Genomic DNA, 17,944 nt, shown 5'->3' with positions numbered 1-17,944 from the left:
GGACCTGTGGCAGAGAGAGGAGGGAATGGTGGCCACTGGAGCAGGGCTTGAGGGAGGTAGGATAGGCCGTAAGCTTGGGGGAGTTAAGGGAAACCGGGTCATGTGTTGTAACAGAGACAGCCTCATGTTAGTTGGCACTTTTTCATCTGCATTTTTCTGTTCACAAAAAAAGACGGTAGGTTTCAACCGATTTTAGACCTGTGGATATTGAATCGTTTTCTTAAATTCTTACCGTTCCGAATGTTTATTTCTTAGTTCGTATTGCTCCTAACACAGGCGGTTCCTTCTGTTTGCATTCAAGAGTCAAACATTTCAGTTCAGGGTCCTTCCTTTCGGCCTGGCTGTAGTTCTAGCTCCCAGAGATTTTTCGAAGTTCGCTCAGGCGACATTTGAACCACTTCAAAGGGAATCGCTGTCAACTGGGAAAAATGCAAGCTTGTTCCGAGGCAGTCCACCGACTTCATAGGTCTCACTTTCAACTCTTTCACCATGCTGGCTGTCCCAACTCTGGAGCCAATCAGGTCAATTGTGAGGGGTGTAGGGCATCTTCGTGCTGGTCACACTCAACGCTACATTTCGGGGAGGCTCACAGCTTGGTTTCAGGTTCTCTTCTCACTGGTAGTAGGACCACCTTGCCTTCTATCCAGCAGACCAGATTGTGCCTGTTGGAGGAGCGAGAATGTCACCCACATCCAGATCGACTGAACCTGTGGGTGTGGCCCCTGGGTCCACCCGGCCTCTTGGAGTGTTCACAGAGGGCTGGGTACTCTGTTCTAAATGCTGTGTGTCGTTTATACGAAAATTTGTGCTTTGGCAAAATCTTGGGCAGCGTTTAAAGGAGTTTTACTATTTGAGATATGTCATTCAACTTGGAGTTCAACCTGGGGATCCCTCGTGACTGCGTAGGTATTTATCTTCCACTAGTGCTTACAGCACTGCCTCTGGTGGTCGGAACGTAAGGAAATAAAACGTAAGTTATTGCCGTAACTGTGGTTCTATGACTAAGTGGGAGACCGCCAGAGGCAGTGCTGTCTTGAGCTTTAATAACCATATCAATTCTCCCAAAATAATATTATATTTAGAGTTTTAATACACAATCAAACACTTATCTTTTGCTTTGGTTGCTTTATTCGAAAGCCATGTAAGCCAAAAGCCATGTAAATAGATAACTGTGTTCAATTTCAGACACAGATACACTCCTATACACACATCTATGTCACAATGCTATTTCTGTTTCCAAGTGTTCATCGGCTTCCAACATAAACAAAGCAATATTTGCTCACATGAATGAGGCAGCCAGTGTGCTTTGGGTTATCACAGTTTTGGTCATGAAGATAAAGTGGACAGAGACATGCCCTCTTCACGTGAGTGACACTAAAAGGTCTAAGATTACAATTCAGCTTCGTTCTTGGTTCTTTGTTCCCTTCTCACATTGATCCTAAAACACATGCTTTTCCCTTAAAATGGATTAGTTCACCAAAGACAAAAAAGTGTTTTTAGTCTTCCTCTAAATACTGTATACATTTTAATGATTATTATCTTTATAAATATTGTCTAAAAACAATGTCTTATCATTTGATTTCAATTGTAAAGCTGTAGTAAGTGTAGTAAATTGCAGTCTGGCATGATATTGCATCATGTATCATGCAACCTCGGATTATCTTGCAATAGTGAACCTGTGTGTGTGTCTCTATAGAACAACATGATATTTTGATATTCTCATCTATTAAATGAAAATAAAGTGTAAATGAAAAAGATTTGTGACTTTTTAGTGATAGCGTTAGGTATTTGTCAAAATAACTGCATGACCTGAATGCAGCTGCTCCATATGTATGTGTATATACACATATTCACAAATGCTGGGTAAAACCAGCTCAAGCAAAATATATATTGGCATTATTTGTTCTCATTACAAAGTGCTTTTTGTTTTATATTCTACACGCTTTCCCCCATGCCTTAAATCTGAACTGGTCTGAGCTGAAAATGTTTATAAAGCCAAAAGAGACTTCATAATTTCCACATTACTGACGCTTGATAAAATTATTTCCAAAACTAAAAGTCTCCAGTCCATTTATGCTGCTGGATGACGCCATATCAGACCCGCACAAAGACTCATTGAGCATGGACTTGCAAACACAACCCGTAAACAGAGTTGGGAAAAAATAAAGAAAGCGTTGTTGCAAAATGCAAATCTAGAATTATATATTGAATGTTCAGTGTCAGCAGAGGAGGAACCTCATCCAACATCAAGGACTTTGGGAGTTTGAATAAACTCCAGTTGTTGGTAATCAGTTTACTTCCTTTAAGTAAAAAGTCCCTCTACAAAAAGTTGAAGATCAAATGGCAAATCACTACAGTGTGACACAATTGCTGGAAAGAGGATCATAAAAATGATAAACAACTGTTTTTTTAAAGAGTCCCACAAGTTTTGCTCGTTATTGTTATCGAAGTGATATTAAAGGGACAGTTTTACACAGGTTTCCGCTTGGTCTAAAAAATGATGGAGCGTGCAAACTTTCATCTACCTGTGGCACACAAAAGCCTTAAATTGCTTATAGATTGGATAGTATATGCCACACATAAACCCATTGACATTGTTATTGAATAAAATTGAAAAATAGTGGTGAGGTTGCGAATTGCAATTAACGGCTCACTCCACCGCTCACCCTACCATTTCAAAGCACTACGATTGCTGACACAGGATTAAGATTTTGTCACGTTTCCGCTTCTTTGCCGAAGGAGATAATGTATTTACTAAATGCACCTTGTTGAGAAGTTTGTCCGTTAAGGGCTACAATTTCCATACAAGGGGGCCTGCAGTGTATGTAGATAGAAATAGCTCATTCTAAGGTAATGAAAACATGACGCTTCATTATATTAGGTCTTTATACACCTCTGAAGACACAGTTGTGTATATTATATTGCATTTCTGTAAGTAGATCCTCCAAAATATTCCACATTAGACCTTTTGATGACCCTCAAAGTATAGCTAAACCTGCACACATACACATCCACAAAACTCTGTCACAAAGCACATGTTTGCAATCCGTGCACAGGAATTAAAAAGGCAAATAAAATTTTACCACTTCTAAAGCCAGCACAGGAAAAACATGCTCTCTGTGCCCTTTACGGCTGGAAAGGTCTTTTCAGAGCAGAAAATCACAGCTGTATGGACACATCCACTCCCTGCTCTGCTCTGGTTTCTTTCTCACTAAGAGAGAGGGTCTCTTGTTCTTGACGTATTTATAATGCTCTTCTGTTCTCCTGCCATCTCTGTGGCTGCTTCTTGCTCCCGCCCAGAGCAAGTCTCTCTCACACCACTCTTCCAATGTTTGCAAAACCTCTATTTTGGAATCATGAAAAACGGGCACTAAGGCAAATTCCCTGTAATGAAGACTAAAAAAGGATGAGCTCAATAATGATCAGTCACCTGATGTTTATAGCTAACCATTAGTTAAGTATATCAAAATCACATCTAAGGTACATTATCTACAATGATTACAATCCTAAATTCAATGCAAAGTGTAAATAAACATTCTTGGGAAAAAGTTTTACATAATGATCCAATAGTCTCATAAAAGATTATTAGACATGTCACAGACATAACTGCAGTACAAAATATAAAGTTTTATAAATTGTGTCTTCACTTCGGAAATGTGTGTTTAGTTTATTTAGCCTGTGGTTCTGTAGTAAGGGCGTGTTGATACTATGCATGAACAAAAAAGTTGCAAAATTAACTTTTTTCTAATATCGCTAATAAATATATTCAGGGCAAATTTATTTTTAGAATGATTTTCACAGTTTTGCATCGTTGCAAAGCGGCTTACAGTTAACATATATTAAACCACATGCAGGCAAGTTATACAGGGAAATAGAAAACAAAAACAAAAAGAAATCAGATAAAACAGGAAAATAAGAAACATATAGAATACATGGTATGATAGTCTTTCATGTATAATGTTAACAAAAAGTTAATTTCTGATAAAATAGACAATTTTACATATTTCCTATATTCTAAATGGACTCACAATTTTCCAATGCTGTGTGATAATGCATTGCAAGATGCATGTTTTGTGCTTTTTATCTAACTTAGTGCTTCTTATGGGTTTTTATTTAAAACATACTATTACTGAACTAAAACATACCACATTTACATTAACAGATCATTCCACATAAGTAGAACCTACGTGAGAGAGTTTTTACCGTTATGGGACGGCACCACAAGGCGTTGTTCGTATGCAGAGCACAGGGATCTGGCGGGAACGCACGTCTGCATTAGGGAGTGAAGATAAGGGGGTGCCGAATCAGTGGTGGTCTTGTAGGCCACGAGCAGAGTCTTGAATTTGATGTGAGCGACTATAGGGAGCCAATGTAACTTAATGAAGAGAGGAGTGACGTGTACTCTCTGGTTCATTGAAGACCGCTCTTGCCGCTGGATTCTGGATCATCTGTAGAGGTTTGGTTGTGCAAGCTGGAAGTCCAGCCAGTAGCGCATTGCAGTAGTCCAGTCTGGACAGAACAAGAGCCTGGACTAGGACTTGCATAACATGCTCTGATAGGAAGGGTCTAATTTTCCTAATATTGTAGAGGATGACTCTACAGGACCTGGTGGTGCTGGCAACCTGATCTGTGAAGTTAAGCTGATCATCGATCACCACTACCAGGTTTCCGGGCTTTCTGGAAGATGTGATGGTGGATGAGCCCAGTTGAATGGAGAAGTTGTGATGAGTCTTTAATGTCAAAGGCGGCAGATAGATCCAGTAGGATAAGAACAGATGAGTTAGAGGCAGCTCTTTCCAGGCTCAGGGCTTCAATGACAGAGAGGAGCACGGTCTCAGTGGAATGCCCACTTTTGAAACCAGACTGGTAACTGTCCAGGAGGTCTCTGGGTGAGAAAGGATGAGAGCTGGTTACATACAACACTTTCGAGAGTTTTAGCATTGAAGTGGAGGCGGGATACTGGTCTGTAGTTTTCTTACAGTGCAGGATTAAAAGTGGGTTTCTTCAGTAGCGGGGTAATACGGGCCTCTTTGAAGAGTGCAAGACGAGTGTGTCCAGTGTTGAGAGATGAGTTGGGAACAACCGATTGAGAGATGTCATAGAAGAGATGAGTGGGGATGGGATCTAGCGGGCAGGTAGTCTGTTTAAATATTGAAAACAGTCGATTTAATATTATCATGTCCTGTACAGTGATCTTGATATTGGAAAAACCTGCAAATACCTCTTCTATGAACATGATGTTCCACTGTTCAGTACTTTTATTAATGATCACCAGCTAAAATAGTTTTGGCATGACAGTAGTATTTTTGTACAATGTGTTCAGTACATGCAGGGAGATGGTGTTGATGTCAAAGGTTGTCAGAGATCTTAACAAGCGTTTGGGTGACAACCTATGTCTCTGTCTCAGCAAATGTCATAATTGACAAAAATGAGACACATAGACATATGAGATTATTGAATAACGAGAAATTTGTGAAACATTTTTTCAGTTTAAGACATTAGTTAGATCTCTTCCAAAATGTTTAATTAGATTATTCTAAATTAGATTATTACTGTTTGTTTCTAAGGAGGAAAATATGCAAGTTAGACAAATCTCAATAGGATATTGTGATATTACATTAAAATATTAAAGCAATCTCATTAGTCTTTTTTTATTTTTGCTTTGGCATTTTAGATCACTTTTAAGAAAGATTTTAAATTATGCAGACCAGATGGATACTCGTTGATTTCACAGCAAACTCTCTTGTGCACTCAAACCGGCCTTCATGGAACTACACTCTGCTAAAATAAGGTTCTTCACAGTGATGCCATAGAAGAACCATCTTTGGTCCCACAAAGAACCATTAAGTCTGAGGTTTTTTAAAGAACCATCTCTTTCTTACCTTTTTATAATCTAAAGAACCTTTTTTTACCACAAAGAACCTTTTGTGGAACAGAACATGTTTACGGTTCTTATGAAGCAAAAATGTAATCTATGTTATCGAAGAGCCTTTTGAAAGATTTATCACTTGATACTTTGAGTTTAAAGTAAAAAAATGACACTGAATTTGACAATGTGATTTATTTATTTTACAAACATTCCACCACATGCAACCAGACATCCATTCGATCCCTAATAAAATACAGTCATTCTTATCTTGTCAAGATCTAGACATCTTTGAATCTAGACATCACAAACCATTCTGCTCTGTCTTACTGAATTGCACTTAAAACAATTTAACATTTTACACATCACATATTCCTTTGCAACAGAATCCGATGGCACAGTATCGTTTTCATTCCAGCATTAAGATTTCCATATCCAACACAAACATAAACAAAAAAGGCACTTTGAAGCACAGATGCATTGATAAACTGATTTTCGTACATTTTCATTGAGAAAATATTAAATACAATAAATGTATTATTAAATTTATTTTTTACCTTCTACAGTTCGTAACCAAGTAAACTTTACCCTTTCAATGTGAAGGACAATCTTCCTGGTTGCAAACTAACTGTTCCTCTTTCCTAAAGTATTAAATATTAGACTTTTCACTTAGATTTCTATTTTTCTTAATAGTGCACATTCTGCATGCGTGGCACACAAAGGCATTTAAGACTAAGGCAAATTTTATTCAATGAACCAATCAAAATATGTGCTATTACTCCACAGAGGTCTGGTTTACAGTATTGAAGGGATTATGAAGTTTTACATTAGCAAAATATTTACATTACATTGCAACTAATGTAATTAATTTGGAAAATAAACAAGGGTTACTTTTGATGTCTCTTCAAACACTGTTCCCTTTTGACTTACAAACATCTCATGGAAATTTATGTTAGACAGCACATAAACTATTATAAGAGCTTTAAATAAATAGGTCATATGCTTTTTCTGTTATACCTTAATACTGATAAAGTTGATAAAACATTAGGGATAATCTGTTTTTGGGTTCTTTATGACAGCATAAATTACCAGTAGGGGTTACTAGTGTCAAAGTCCTCCCAACACTGCCATTTGGGAATAATGTTTTTGGGGTGAAGGGGACTAACAAATTTGTTAACCCCTTTGTCTGTTTTCCTGCCTGTCTTCCAAGATTCTGATTTCTTTGACTGCGTTGATGAATTCCCCTTTTTGTTTTGTTGCAAAGATGTTGAAACCAGTCCGTAATTTCGGCCTTCATTGTTATCCCAGTATGTCTGGTCTCCAGTTCTATAGCTAATGCAAAATTCTACCCTATTCTGAGGGGGCACATAGCTAGGCAATTCAATGGCAAAAGAGAATGTGTCTGTATCCTGGCAACCATAGACATTATTCATAAAGGTGCATTTCACTTCCTGGTAGCTCTTCCACATGTCAAATGTGATCCGCACCTGCACAGACTTTTCGTACGCCACGTTGCGTACTTTAATCGTGCCAGTGAGGGCCCGTTCCTGCAGGGTACAGTTCTCCAAGCAAACCAAGTTTTTCAACAGCCTGCTGCGGAAGTCCAGATAGTCTCCAGCCGGCTGTGGAAAATCAAGAATTTGGCTCTGGACCGAGCTTATTCGAAGAGTTGCTGTGACTTTCTCCAGATCTTCCAGGCCAAAATGCAGGCGGGGTTTAGGGGGTACTCTGTTGTCAAAGGTGGAGAAGACATGCACCGCTGTTAGCGACATGCCCTGGGAATCTGCAAACACAACCTTTTTCTTGGCCTTGGATTTTGGTGTTTGCCAGCCCAGTAAGGGGGGCTCCAGGTGGGCTTTGGAGCTCAGGCAGGGCCTCAGGGGTTTGTAGCAGCTATTGACCAGGTGATGTGACCTGAAGTCTTCATAGGAGCTCAGGAAGCTGCACAGGGGTGGAGAATGGGTGATGTAGAGCTGCACACCAACATCCATGGGCATAACTGGAACCGGGGGACTGAGCATATGAAGAACTCTAAGTCCACAAAAAAAAGATAACAAGGACAATTGAGTTTAATGTCTTAAGGATATTTACCATAAAAATATTTATAAGGATTTATAAGGAGAACACAGATGACACGAAGTGTAAAGAATTTCGTGAGCATTGAACTAAAAAAAGTACATTTAATACATAGGTTTTGATCAGATATATGCAAATCAGTCTTCGAATCGTTGTCTTGTCACTTTTCAATATCAGTATGTTATATGAGGTAGGTTCATTATCATCAATCGATATTTCAACAATGAACAATGCTTTTATTTTCAGTAAAAGTGTAGTAAAAAAATTTGTCGTTACATTAAGATGTTTATCAGCCTTCTATTTTAACTAGAAATGTCATAGTTAAGCTGTGGTTACTATAATGAACTTTCCAAAACTTTCTTACCTTGCAGGACTCATGAAAAGGTGCTTTAATTTAACGTGGCTTTAAAAGTCTTGAGAAAAGCACATAGCAGGCGATTGACAGCAAGTCCTGGGGGCTTTAAATACAGATGTTTCAAGTTGCGATGTTTCAAGCCTACACTCCAGTTCCGTCACCTGCTGTGCTCCTCTGAAACACCCACTCCGCACTGCGAAGCGGTTTGAGCTCCAACTACCACAGCTCGTCCTTTAATAAAGCTCGCCCTGCTCATTTACATATTCAACAAATCAAACAACAGCTAGCCAATAACTGATTCGCAGGAATTCTCCCCGACCAAACATTATCGAAATAGATCGGGCTTGGCCAATCCAATCGTTTGTCGCTGATTTCTGATAACATGCCTCAGTCATTAAAATACATTCGACATGAGAGTAAACAGGGACCCCTGCCGGATTTAATCTATTGACCGTTGTTGTTTGTGCTCTGTGTGGATGTAGGTCAAGTTTATCTTTATTTTTGAAGACTTCAAGTTTATCTTAGATTAATATTAGGATAAACCGAACTCAATCAATAGCTTTGGCGTGAAGATCCAACAGTATCTGGGTGTGTTTAAGGTCCAAAGGTCATGTGGGCCCATCTTGTTGTCCAGTCAAATATTTGCCCCTGGTGCATGATATGGATTAAACTAGCCCTTTAACTGCAGGTCATACGGATGCATGTCAAAGTCCTTAATTCTTGCAGGATACATCAGTGCATGTTTGTAAACATTGATTAAAACAGCTGTCGATGTTGATTCTGCGTGATTTTATCAACACCCTCATGGTGAGTATAATGATTAATGGATGAAACACTTTGATTGAGTGATGACCTGATGTCCACTTTAATGATCATTACTTACTTCTTTTTTGAGCAAATGCTGGGCTGTTCAATGTGTTATGGGTGATTAGGGTGATTAGTTATCATCCTACTGGGGCAAATGGACCTGACATGTGTTTAGTGTATGTAAATATAACACCTGAGACACATAGTTCCACACTGTCTCTCTATCACATACCCACATGCCAATCACATGAACATTTCTTGAAGAACTTTGACGTAGTAATCTAATTCTGCTTATAATTTTCCTATTGCATGTATACTACTCAAACAACCTCTCGTGGTTTTTTTGTGCCCATAGTTCTGTAAAAGATGGGGATCTCATTGCTTTTATCTGACTATTTGGTGAATAGATAAACAAAGAAAACAGACCTTATTCAACAAATAGTCTAAATTGCATTTCAAGAATTATATTTTATAACTCATATTTATAATAAAATATTATATACTGTGGGAGGGACACTCAACAAATAGCTAATATATATACATATATATATATATATATATATGACCATAAATAATTGACAAATGTCGAATCCCCCTGCAGTACCACCAGAGACCACTATGACAAGACCCCTGCTAAACAAAGTTTGACATTTTAAAATGAACTAAAAAAAATCCTTGCAGAGTTTCGGCTTGCATCTGATTGCTCAGCTTCTCTGGCATAAGGATAACATTACAATTGCAAAATATGCCCTGTGTTGTGGTACCAAACTCCACTTGGCACACAAGTCTGGAATGAAATGTGTGGTGCTGCCAAATCAAACATGCAATTCCCTTGTAGTGCAAAGAAACATATGTGGTGGATACTACAGTGACACAATCCATTCTTTCGTTTTCCGAGCCTGCTTTTTCCATAACAATAGTGTAATCAATCGATCATTTTGTTTTCCAAAATTGATCTGGGTCAACCTGTGGAAACAAAACAATTTGTGTCTTGGTCTTTTAATGTGCCTTTAAATAGTTCAGTAGACCTGTTTCTTTGGAACATGTGAACACATCACTCTGTGTGCAGGGTCGATGATAACACAACCAACAATTTAGTTTTATTTATATCTCACTCTAGAACATACAGACTTATGAATGAAACAATCGGCAGAAACACATGACCCAATTCAGCCTATCAAAGAGCCAGATGCTCCCCTGACCAGGTCAGTAGGCTATAAATTGTCATTTGAAATAATTTAATGACAAACTAAATTTTTGTTTTAGAACTGAAAAAGTCATTAGATGTTACCTATTTTTAAATGGTGGGTAGAAAGTCACTAGATGTTTTTCACAACAACATGAACGAAACCCATCAATACCCATCATGACAGCAGATCATCATCAAGGACATTTGTTTCATTTGGTTAATATGATTTTTGTATTTCTGTGATTTTGTTTATTGTTTTTCTTTTGTGAAGTGTAGTGACTTATTAGTCAGATATGGTGACCCTGACCCATACCCGAAATGTGACCTCTGCTTTTAACCAAGCCAGTGAGTAGTGAACACACGCACAGCATGTCATGAACACACGTACACACAGAGAAGTTGGCAGCTATCACTGCATCACCCGGGGAGCAAGTAGGGGAAAGGTGCCTTGCTCAAGGGCACCTCTGGCATTACCAGACGGCCCGGAAAATTGAAGCAAACTTATGGTCATAAGTCCAACTCTCTAACCATTAGGCAATTTTGTTCTTGCATAATTGCAGGCCTTTTCAGGGTAATATGGTGGTATTAATTTCCCCTGGGTGTTTGTCCTTTACGTTGAATTAGTTTTTGTTGATAGCACTGTGAAAAGATGTACATTCATGTATTTATGTAATTTCCTGCATTATTAGTTATAGTGTTTATACTAATTTACTCTGTCTTCTCACAAAAGATAACTTGTATAGGCCTTCTGACCCCTTGTATGTTTAAAACAGAGGTCGGCAACCTTTTGACATGGTGTGCCGTTTACATTTTTTCTTGCCAATCACTGTGCCGTATCAACAAATTTATCTCAATAGAATCATCTAGTATGTAATCTGTTTATCGAAAAATCAGAATAATTTTTGAAGAACAATTCTATTTTTAAGGAAAAAACAAAGCATTGAATAGGTCCTTTCCCTGTCAGCCTATAAGAAATGACGATCAAAGATTTTTTTTTATTTGTTTGATAACAGTTCAATTATCTTAACTAATCAATGTTGTGTAATTATTTTTAGTCATGCTAATAATGTAGTTAACTAATGTAAACAAATACAACTTAATTGTTTTCTGTGACGGTCTGGTTGTGGCGCTCCGCTACAGCTCTGGACTCTGCTCATAACCCTGCCGCGCCACACACATTAATACATGTAATTTGTCAACATAATCTTTTTTTGTACAAAATCCTTCATCCTATAGATTGTAAAATATGTTTATCTGTTTGGGAATGACGAAAAAACAGCTCATTAATACAAAAAGCATTATGTGTTACTCAATTCTACATTAATTGCAGACACAGACAATAAGGGATTTACAAACGCGTTAGGGAGCCTATTGATTAAATAACATTGAAATACCACAGATTGTTTAATAAAAATAACATGCACCAGGAGTAGATTTTTAACTTAGGCACCATGCAACTTGCACATACAGAATGAATGTTTCCGGTGTGCGATACTTGTGAGCTGTTCGAGACGGGATGCGCCGCAGCGCATTGTGTCTCATGTGCAACCTTCTTAACAGTATATTTTGAAGGCTAATAATATTACCAAGGACATATCTGTTGTTCTTAAAGTTCTGGAACGGGTCAGTATGCTTTGCCAAGTGTGTTTGGGACATCTTTTACATGCGGATTTTGTAATATCAGTGATCTTCCGTGTTTAGTTTCAGAGAAAGGTCGGTAAAGGGCATATAAGATTGAGTGCATACATGGCTGAGTGCCAACTGCATGAATGCTAACGCCCGACGTGACAACTACTGTGTAACTAAACTTGATAATAAGGATTAGTATGTGGTTTGTCGTAGAAGCTCGAACTGATCTTAAACATTTTCGTAAACAAAACAACTGATATTAATTTTGGAATTTATATGACATTTAACTGCATGTGCATTAATGTGTGAACTGGAAGTTCTCAATAATTTATCTGCATTAACCTTTCTCTGCCAGCAGGGAGCACTGTTGTCCTCTGGTCAGAGTGGTAAAAACATTGCCAACTAAATAAAAACAATTTTAATTCTGATGTCGTTCATTATTAATGTATTTCTTTACTCCTGTTATATGCATATTTAACAAGTGCTGTGTTTGTGCTGCTCTGAAACTGTTTCTATAAATCAACTTCAAAGTTTGCTGCTTACTTCATAATGATCTCAAGATTATTAATCAAACTAATAATGGTGTCTTGGCTGACATTTCCATTTCCAGGCTGACTCAAGATGCCTAGCATGCAGAAAACGTGTTGCTTAAATTAAAATTTTGATACGGTGTCTTATTACTTTCTTATTAGGCAATTTGCCACTCAGACCTGTTTCCACATTACGCATGGGTTTTAACCTTTATATGTTAGAACTAATTTTAAGTGTTCTGGGTTACTCTCTGCAGGCTTCATTCGTCAGAACTTGAATCAATTCACCTCAATGCATAGTTAGAGAATAAAACATTGCAAGGGTGTCCGGATGGGTCACTTCTCCACTACAAACAAAACTGCTCCAATGTGGGAAACATCTTGAGACCTTTTGTGTGATTCTCATGGGGGCCGATTGGATATGGTGAGGCTGGTGCAGCTCCCTGTAGACTGGGATGAGAAAGGGGGCCTTAAAAGGGTGGTCTGGCTAAATGCCTGTTCTACTTGATTTATGTACACTGATCAAGAGCCAGTCTTGAGAGAGAGAGAGAGAGAGAGACTATGCTGAAGATTCACTCATTGGGATTCTGTCTCCAAACACAGTGGGTGTTGATTGTTTAATTAAGAGGACATTTCTGTAACAGAAACATTTCAGCCCTGTAACAGAACAACGGAAAAATTGTCCAAAAGTAAAAAGATAACAAAAGACACAAAAAAAATGTGTAAAACAGTGCAGCCCAAAAATAATTAGCCTTCCTAACTTTCTTAAATTGTTTGCTTGTTGTTATTGTGATCTATGCTCTTGGTCAATGACAAATTAGTTAGAAATTTAATATGTCTATAAATCACATTTCCTTTTCTCTTGTCTCTGGAGAGATTGTAATGGCTATTAACCTGAAGTAATATTATTCTTGGCACACAGCAAATCAACTGAACAAACAAAGCCTTATACAGCAACAGTAGCAAAGACAGAGCTCTATGAAGCTAAATAGAGAATTAAAACCTCCCTCTCCTATCCATAATGCTCATTTTGATTTATAACTGGGTAATCGGAGATGATACATAGCATTGTACTTTTACCAAATCACGTATTCAGCAGATCAAGCAAATTATTATTTCAAAATATTTCTCCTGTTTGCGTTAGAACAAATGTAGTTTGGTTCCAAAATGAGATAAAAATTAAAAGTGTTCAAAGATCAAGCCTTGTGTTGTGCATTCCAATTAATATCAATCAAACTGAGGTTGATTTGTTTTGATTGAAGCCATAATATCTAAAAAAACACAACTAACTAACACAAAAACAAGAATTTTGAATTATCTCATTTTAGAATCAAACTCTTCAAATGCAGGCCTGCTCGGAAATAATAAACATTACTACAATATTCAATGTGTTGTATTATTACATGTCCAAAATGTATGTGATTTATATAAATACTGTTTTGATAAGCCTCTTTATTTAATAGGCCTAATCATATAGTTTGTTTCTCATTGACTCATGGAATATAAAGATTCAATTAGTTCTCATTAAATATAGGCAAGATGCCTCGAATGCTTTTAGATATCTACTATCTTAAGTTTTCCCTAACAGAAGAAATTAATCTGAAGGTATTCGGCTGTATTAAACCTGACACTGAACTCAGTGAGTCTATTGACAAAATCGATTCGTGTCTCTGAGCATAATATTGTAAAATCCATCACTCGCTTGACTGGTTTAGATTGGTTTAGACCAATGAGCGAGCAGCCTTCAATAAATGACTCTAAACGGTTTAACCAACAATTTAACTGCACCACTTGCTTATTAAATGTAATGTCGCAGGCAATTCTGAATGGATAAGAAAATGAAACAAAAAAGCAAAAATTATTCCCCCCTTGTTCTCAAATTGGCCATCTCATCGGTAAGAAGGTGAAGGTGGAAGACTTCATCGATTTGAACAGTTGTGTGGGTGCTCCTCCATTTTCTCTGTCTGTCATTGCTGGGCAGCAATATGGCGAGGCAGCTATTGACTTTGAGATCACAACAGACAAAGCTATTACTGCAATCTAATAGAACTGAATAGATCTTATGTACAAACAAACAAACAGTAGGTCTATATGCAATATAGGTAGAGTATGAGGCCTTGTATCTTGAGTCACATAAAATTTAAAATGTTGAATGACTTTTTAAGCAATGCAATTTATATGTGATGTATGATGGAATGAGTGAATGCCAAACCCTTTTATAAATCTAACAAATTTTTTTTGCATTATGAATTGTACAATGTGAATGAGAATCAGTCTGGGCATCCCTGTTTAGACTGCTGCCCCCGCGACCCGGCCCAGGATGAAGCGGAAGAAGATGGATGGATGGATGGATGGATATGTACAATGTCCATTTAGTGCTTCAAGAATAATATATAAAAAATTGACAGCTTAGCCGAAGATCCAAACGCCTATTTAAAGCGACCTTTCCCCGCGATCGCATTTTTCAAACTTTAGTTAGTACGTAATATTGCTATTATAGCATAAATAATACCTCTAAAGGATAAAGCTCAAATTTAAATTCCAAGCGAGGTATTGTCTTTAACAGAATTCACAGGACTACAGTGAACGGCTGGAATTGACTACAGCCCCCTACTTCCCGAGTATATGATGTCAGTACTATACCGAGCGCTTTAAATAACCTCCGCCCAAAGGAATGAGCCAAAAAGTTGGCCTCATTGTTATTTTTTATTTCTAAAAGCCAAAGCTTATGAATTCACGTGCACTAATAGGGAACCGGCCAATCACAACAGCTTGAGGAGCGGAACTCGCTGACATGGAAGGGGTTGGACATCTTCATACACACATTCACTCAAGCGGGGAACCAATCACGACAAAGGCGGGACTTTGAAGAAACTGGAAGAAACCCAGTCGTTTCATGAGAAGAGAGACAGCTGTGGACGATAGACTTGAAATATGTGAAATATACAGGTTTTTTTTAAATCATCCATTCATACATCCATTGTCAAACACCCGAAAAACACAATCAGGTTAGAAAACAGGGAAAAAACGGGGCCTTTAATCATTTTTGGTTTTATTGTTTGAGTTATTTTTGTGTTTGCAAAAATGATATACTACAGTGTGGATAATGTCAAAGAAATGTGATGTGTGGAATACAAATGTGTAGATTCATATCTACAAAAACATAAATCAGATGTGACATTATACATTAAACAGATCTTGTAAGTAATTAATATGATTAGTGTGTTTTTTAATATTACAAAATAAACTATATTTAATCCATCTATTCCTTTTTACAACTGGGTTTTTTTATCCATTGTGGAGACTAAAAAATGCATTTCTGACGCATTTACATTTTTTTATCCACAAGGTCCATCCAAACATCTCAGATAGCCCCGTGTTGTATTTTAACCATCAAAAAACTTGACGAAGAAGCGGCAGACGGAACTCCATCCCTCTGCGCAGTAGCTCACGTCCGGCTCTGTGTTTTGGTATCCATCGTTAAAGACTTCTCCAATCCCATCCTCCTCTTTTTTCTCTTCCTTTTCCTTCTTTGTCCCTTTGCCTTTCCTTGCAGATACCTCTGTTTTGCGTTTGCTCTCGTCCCCCGCCTCCTTGTTCATGGGTGTGGTTGTATCATCTTCGCTTCTTTCCGTGAGTTTCATGTGGGCCGCGCTCTGAGCTTTCTTACACAGGCGGGTTTTCACAACTTTCTCGCCCTGACAAGCGTTATTCCGCTTTTTTAATTTGCTCATCACTTGCTTCCAGTACCGGGAGGACTGGCTGCTGTACGCTAAACACTCCCATGGTTTCCCGGCAAACTGGCACGTGTAAGGAGGTCTACTCCCCTCCTCCCCAGGGATAGAGCAGCTCATCATTAGGAGGATGTTGGTGCCTCTCTCCACAGCCTCCCAGGTACAGCGATGCCCATCTTTAGTGCTCAGCTGACCTGACGGCAGTGAGGCTTTCACTCTTGTGCTATGTGACACATCTACTGCATCTGACGGCTGCTTGGACTTTTTTTTTGCCTGAGATAAAGACAGGAGGAAGAGGAGGGAAAGGGTGAAGAGCAGACTCAGCCCTTTCATGGCTGTTGGGATGAAAGTTTGTAGACAGAGAGAAATTCCTGGTTTTGAGTAGTTCACAGCAGCCTGAGAACTAAGAGGATATACAGATTCCTGCAAAGACATGAAAAACATATGCATGAGGCAGATGTATTAAAATGTGAAGAGAAATTGTATATATTCGTTCTCATTACTTTACAACAGATGTAAGGATTCAGCGGAGGAATAACATCAGAACCCACACGAAATATGTCTACATGCAATATGTGTGTGCAAATACAGTTTATGGATATTTGTGAGGTCAGAGCCCTAAAAATACACCGTTATCAAATCCCTCCCCTAGCACCTGCCTACACAACAGTGAGAGCAAAAACTAGCATAGATAGTATGCATGCTTCCCCTCTTCTTATTTACCGCTTCAAGGCATCTGTATTCAATAGAGCTTCATATTTAAATAATTATTGATAAAGCTGTAACTTACCAAGCGCAGCGTTCCCCCTGGACTGTGAGGGAGAGAGGTTTGTGAAGAACAATAAGAAAGAAGGGGTAGAACTCATGGATGAAATTGAGGGATGAAGTGACTGGGGGAGGGGTGATGCTGGACGCTTTTGGGGGGCATCAACAGGGTATCTAAACCTCCCAGAATCTGGCCCCTCCCATCTTTTGAGAAGACAAATGGATTCCCCTCACCCCATCCGTTCCCTGCACTGCTTTGTCTCCTCACAGAAGGCTTCACTTTCTTCATCTTTCTTCCTTTTCCAAAAACGATCAACACGCTCTAAAAAAAGTGTTTTTTTGCTCGTAATAGGGGAACCACTTTTACTGCTATATAGTACTTTTTTAGAATGTATTGACACTGCTTAATATGAGCACTTGCCTAAACAAATAACAGACGCAGAAAACAAATAACAAATAATTGGATAACGTTGAACAAATATTGAGTTTCTGTTAATTACTACAAGTTTAAAGACATCAAACAATGTTTTGTCTCTTTGTTCTTGTTTAGTTTTGTTATTCCATCTCCCACTTAATCTCTGGGAGGAATTAGCATCCAGACATTCCTAGAGGATACACTTTAGTCTTTCATCTAATTCTGAAAAAAGTACACTGCAAATACATTACTGGGAGAATAGTCTGTGCCTGTGGGACTGGGTCATGTCTTTTTCTGATTTGCAATTTTTAGATAAAGTCATCATCTCAGCTGCTGACCCAATGTTAAGCCACAGTCATTGTCTCACGAAATTATCTCATCGTTGTCACTCTTAAATTATTTCAAACCTTTAATGAACTTAATTTTTAGCAAAAGTCCTCAAAATAATGTGGACCACACTGAAAGTCTTTCTGCATGAAAAACATTTCATAACCAGAATCTGCTGTTTTTCTTTGATGGCTAGATAGACCTAATTCATGCTCTTTGGGAGAATAAGGGTAAATTGTTAAACTATCTAA

The 17,944-nt window shown here is 38.2% G+C and overlaps 2 protein-coding genes across 2 annotated transcripts; both read right to left on the bottom strand.

The window, feature by feature from the left end:
* Positions 1-6,046: 6,046 nt before the first annotated feature.
* On the bottom strand, positions 6,047-8,501 carry ppp1r3ca (protein phosphatase 1, regulatory subunit 3Ca). The gene is made up of 2 exons (XM_056767948.1): positions 8,307-8,501; positions 6,047-7,897 (listed from the first exon to the last, which is right to left on the bottom strand). Exons 1-2 carry the CDS (start codon positions 8,318-8,320, stop codon positions 6,952-6,954), a joined length of 960 nt encoding a protein of 319 aa, XP_056623926.1. The 5' UTR covers positions 8,321-8,501; the 3' UTR covers positions 6,047-6,951.
* A 6,983-nt stretch (positions 8,502-15,484) lies between these two features.
* On the bottom strand, positions 15,485-17,114 carry fgfbp3 (fibroblast growth factor binding protein 3). The gene is made up of 2 exons (XM_056768249.1): positions 16,977-17,114; positions 15,485-16,609 (listed from the first exon to the last, which is right to left on the bottom strand). Exon 2 carries the CDS (start codon positions 16,517-16,519, stop codon positions 15,839-15,841), a length of 681 nt encoding a protein of 226 aa, XP_056624227.1. The 5' UTR covers positions 16,520-16,609; positions 16,977-17,114; the 3' UTR covers positions 15,485-15,838.
* Positions 17,115-17,944: the final 830 nt, after the last annotated feature.

This window comes from Triplophysa dalaica, chromosome 15 (assembly GCF_015846415.1).
Source record: "Triplophysa dalaica isolate WHDGS20190420 chromosome 15, ASM1584641v1, whole genome shotgun sequence".
NCBI classification, from domain to species: Eukaryota; Metazoa; Chordata; class Actinopteri; order Cypriniformes; family Nemacheilidae; genus Triplophysa; species Triplophysa dalaica.
Note: the sequence above shows the minus strand (reverse complement) of the source record. Positions and strands in the feature narration are given on the sequence as shown.

Excerpts from the sequence above, each read along its gene's own strand:
- fgfbp3 (XM_056768249.1), bottom strand. The coding sequence starts at position 16,519 with ATGAAAGGGCTGAGTCTGCTCTTCACCCTTTCCCTCCTCTTCCTCCTG.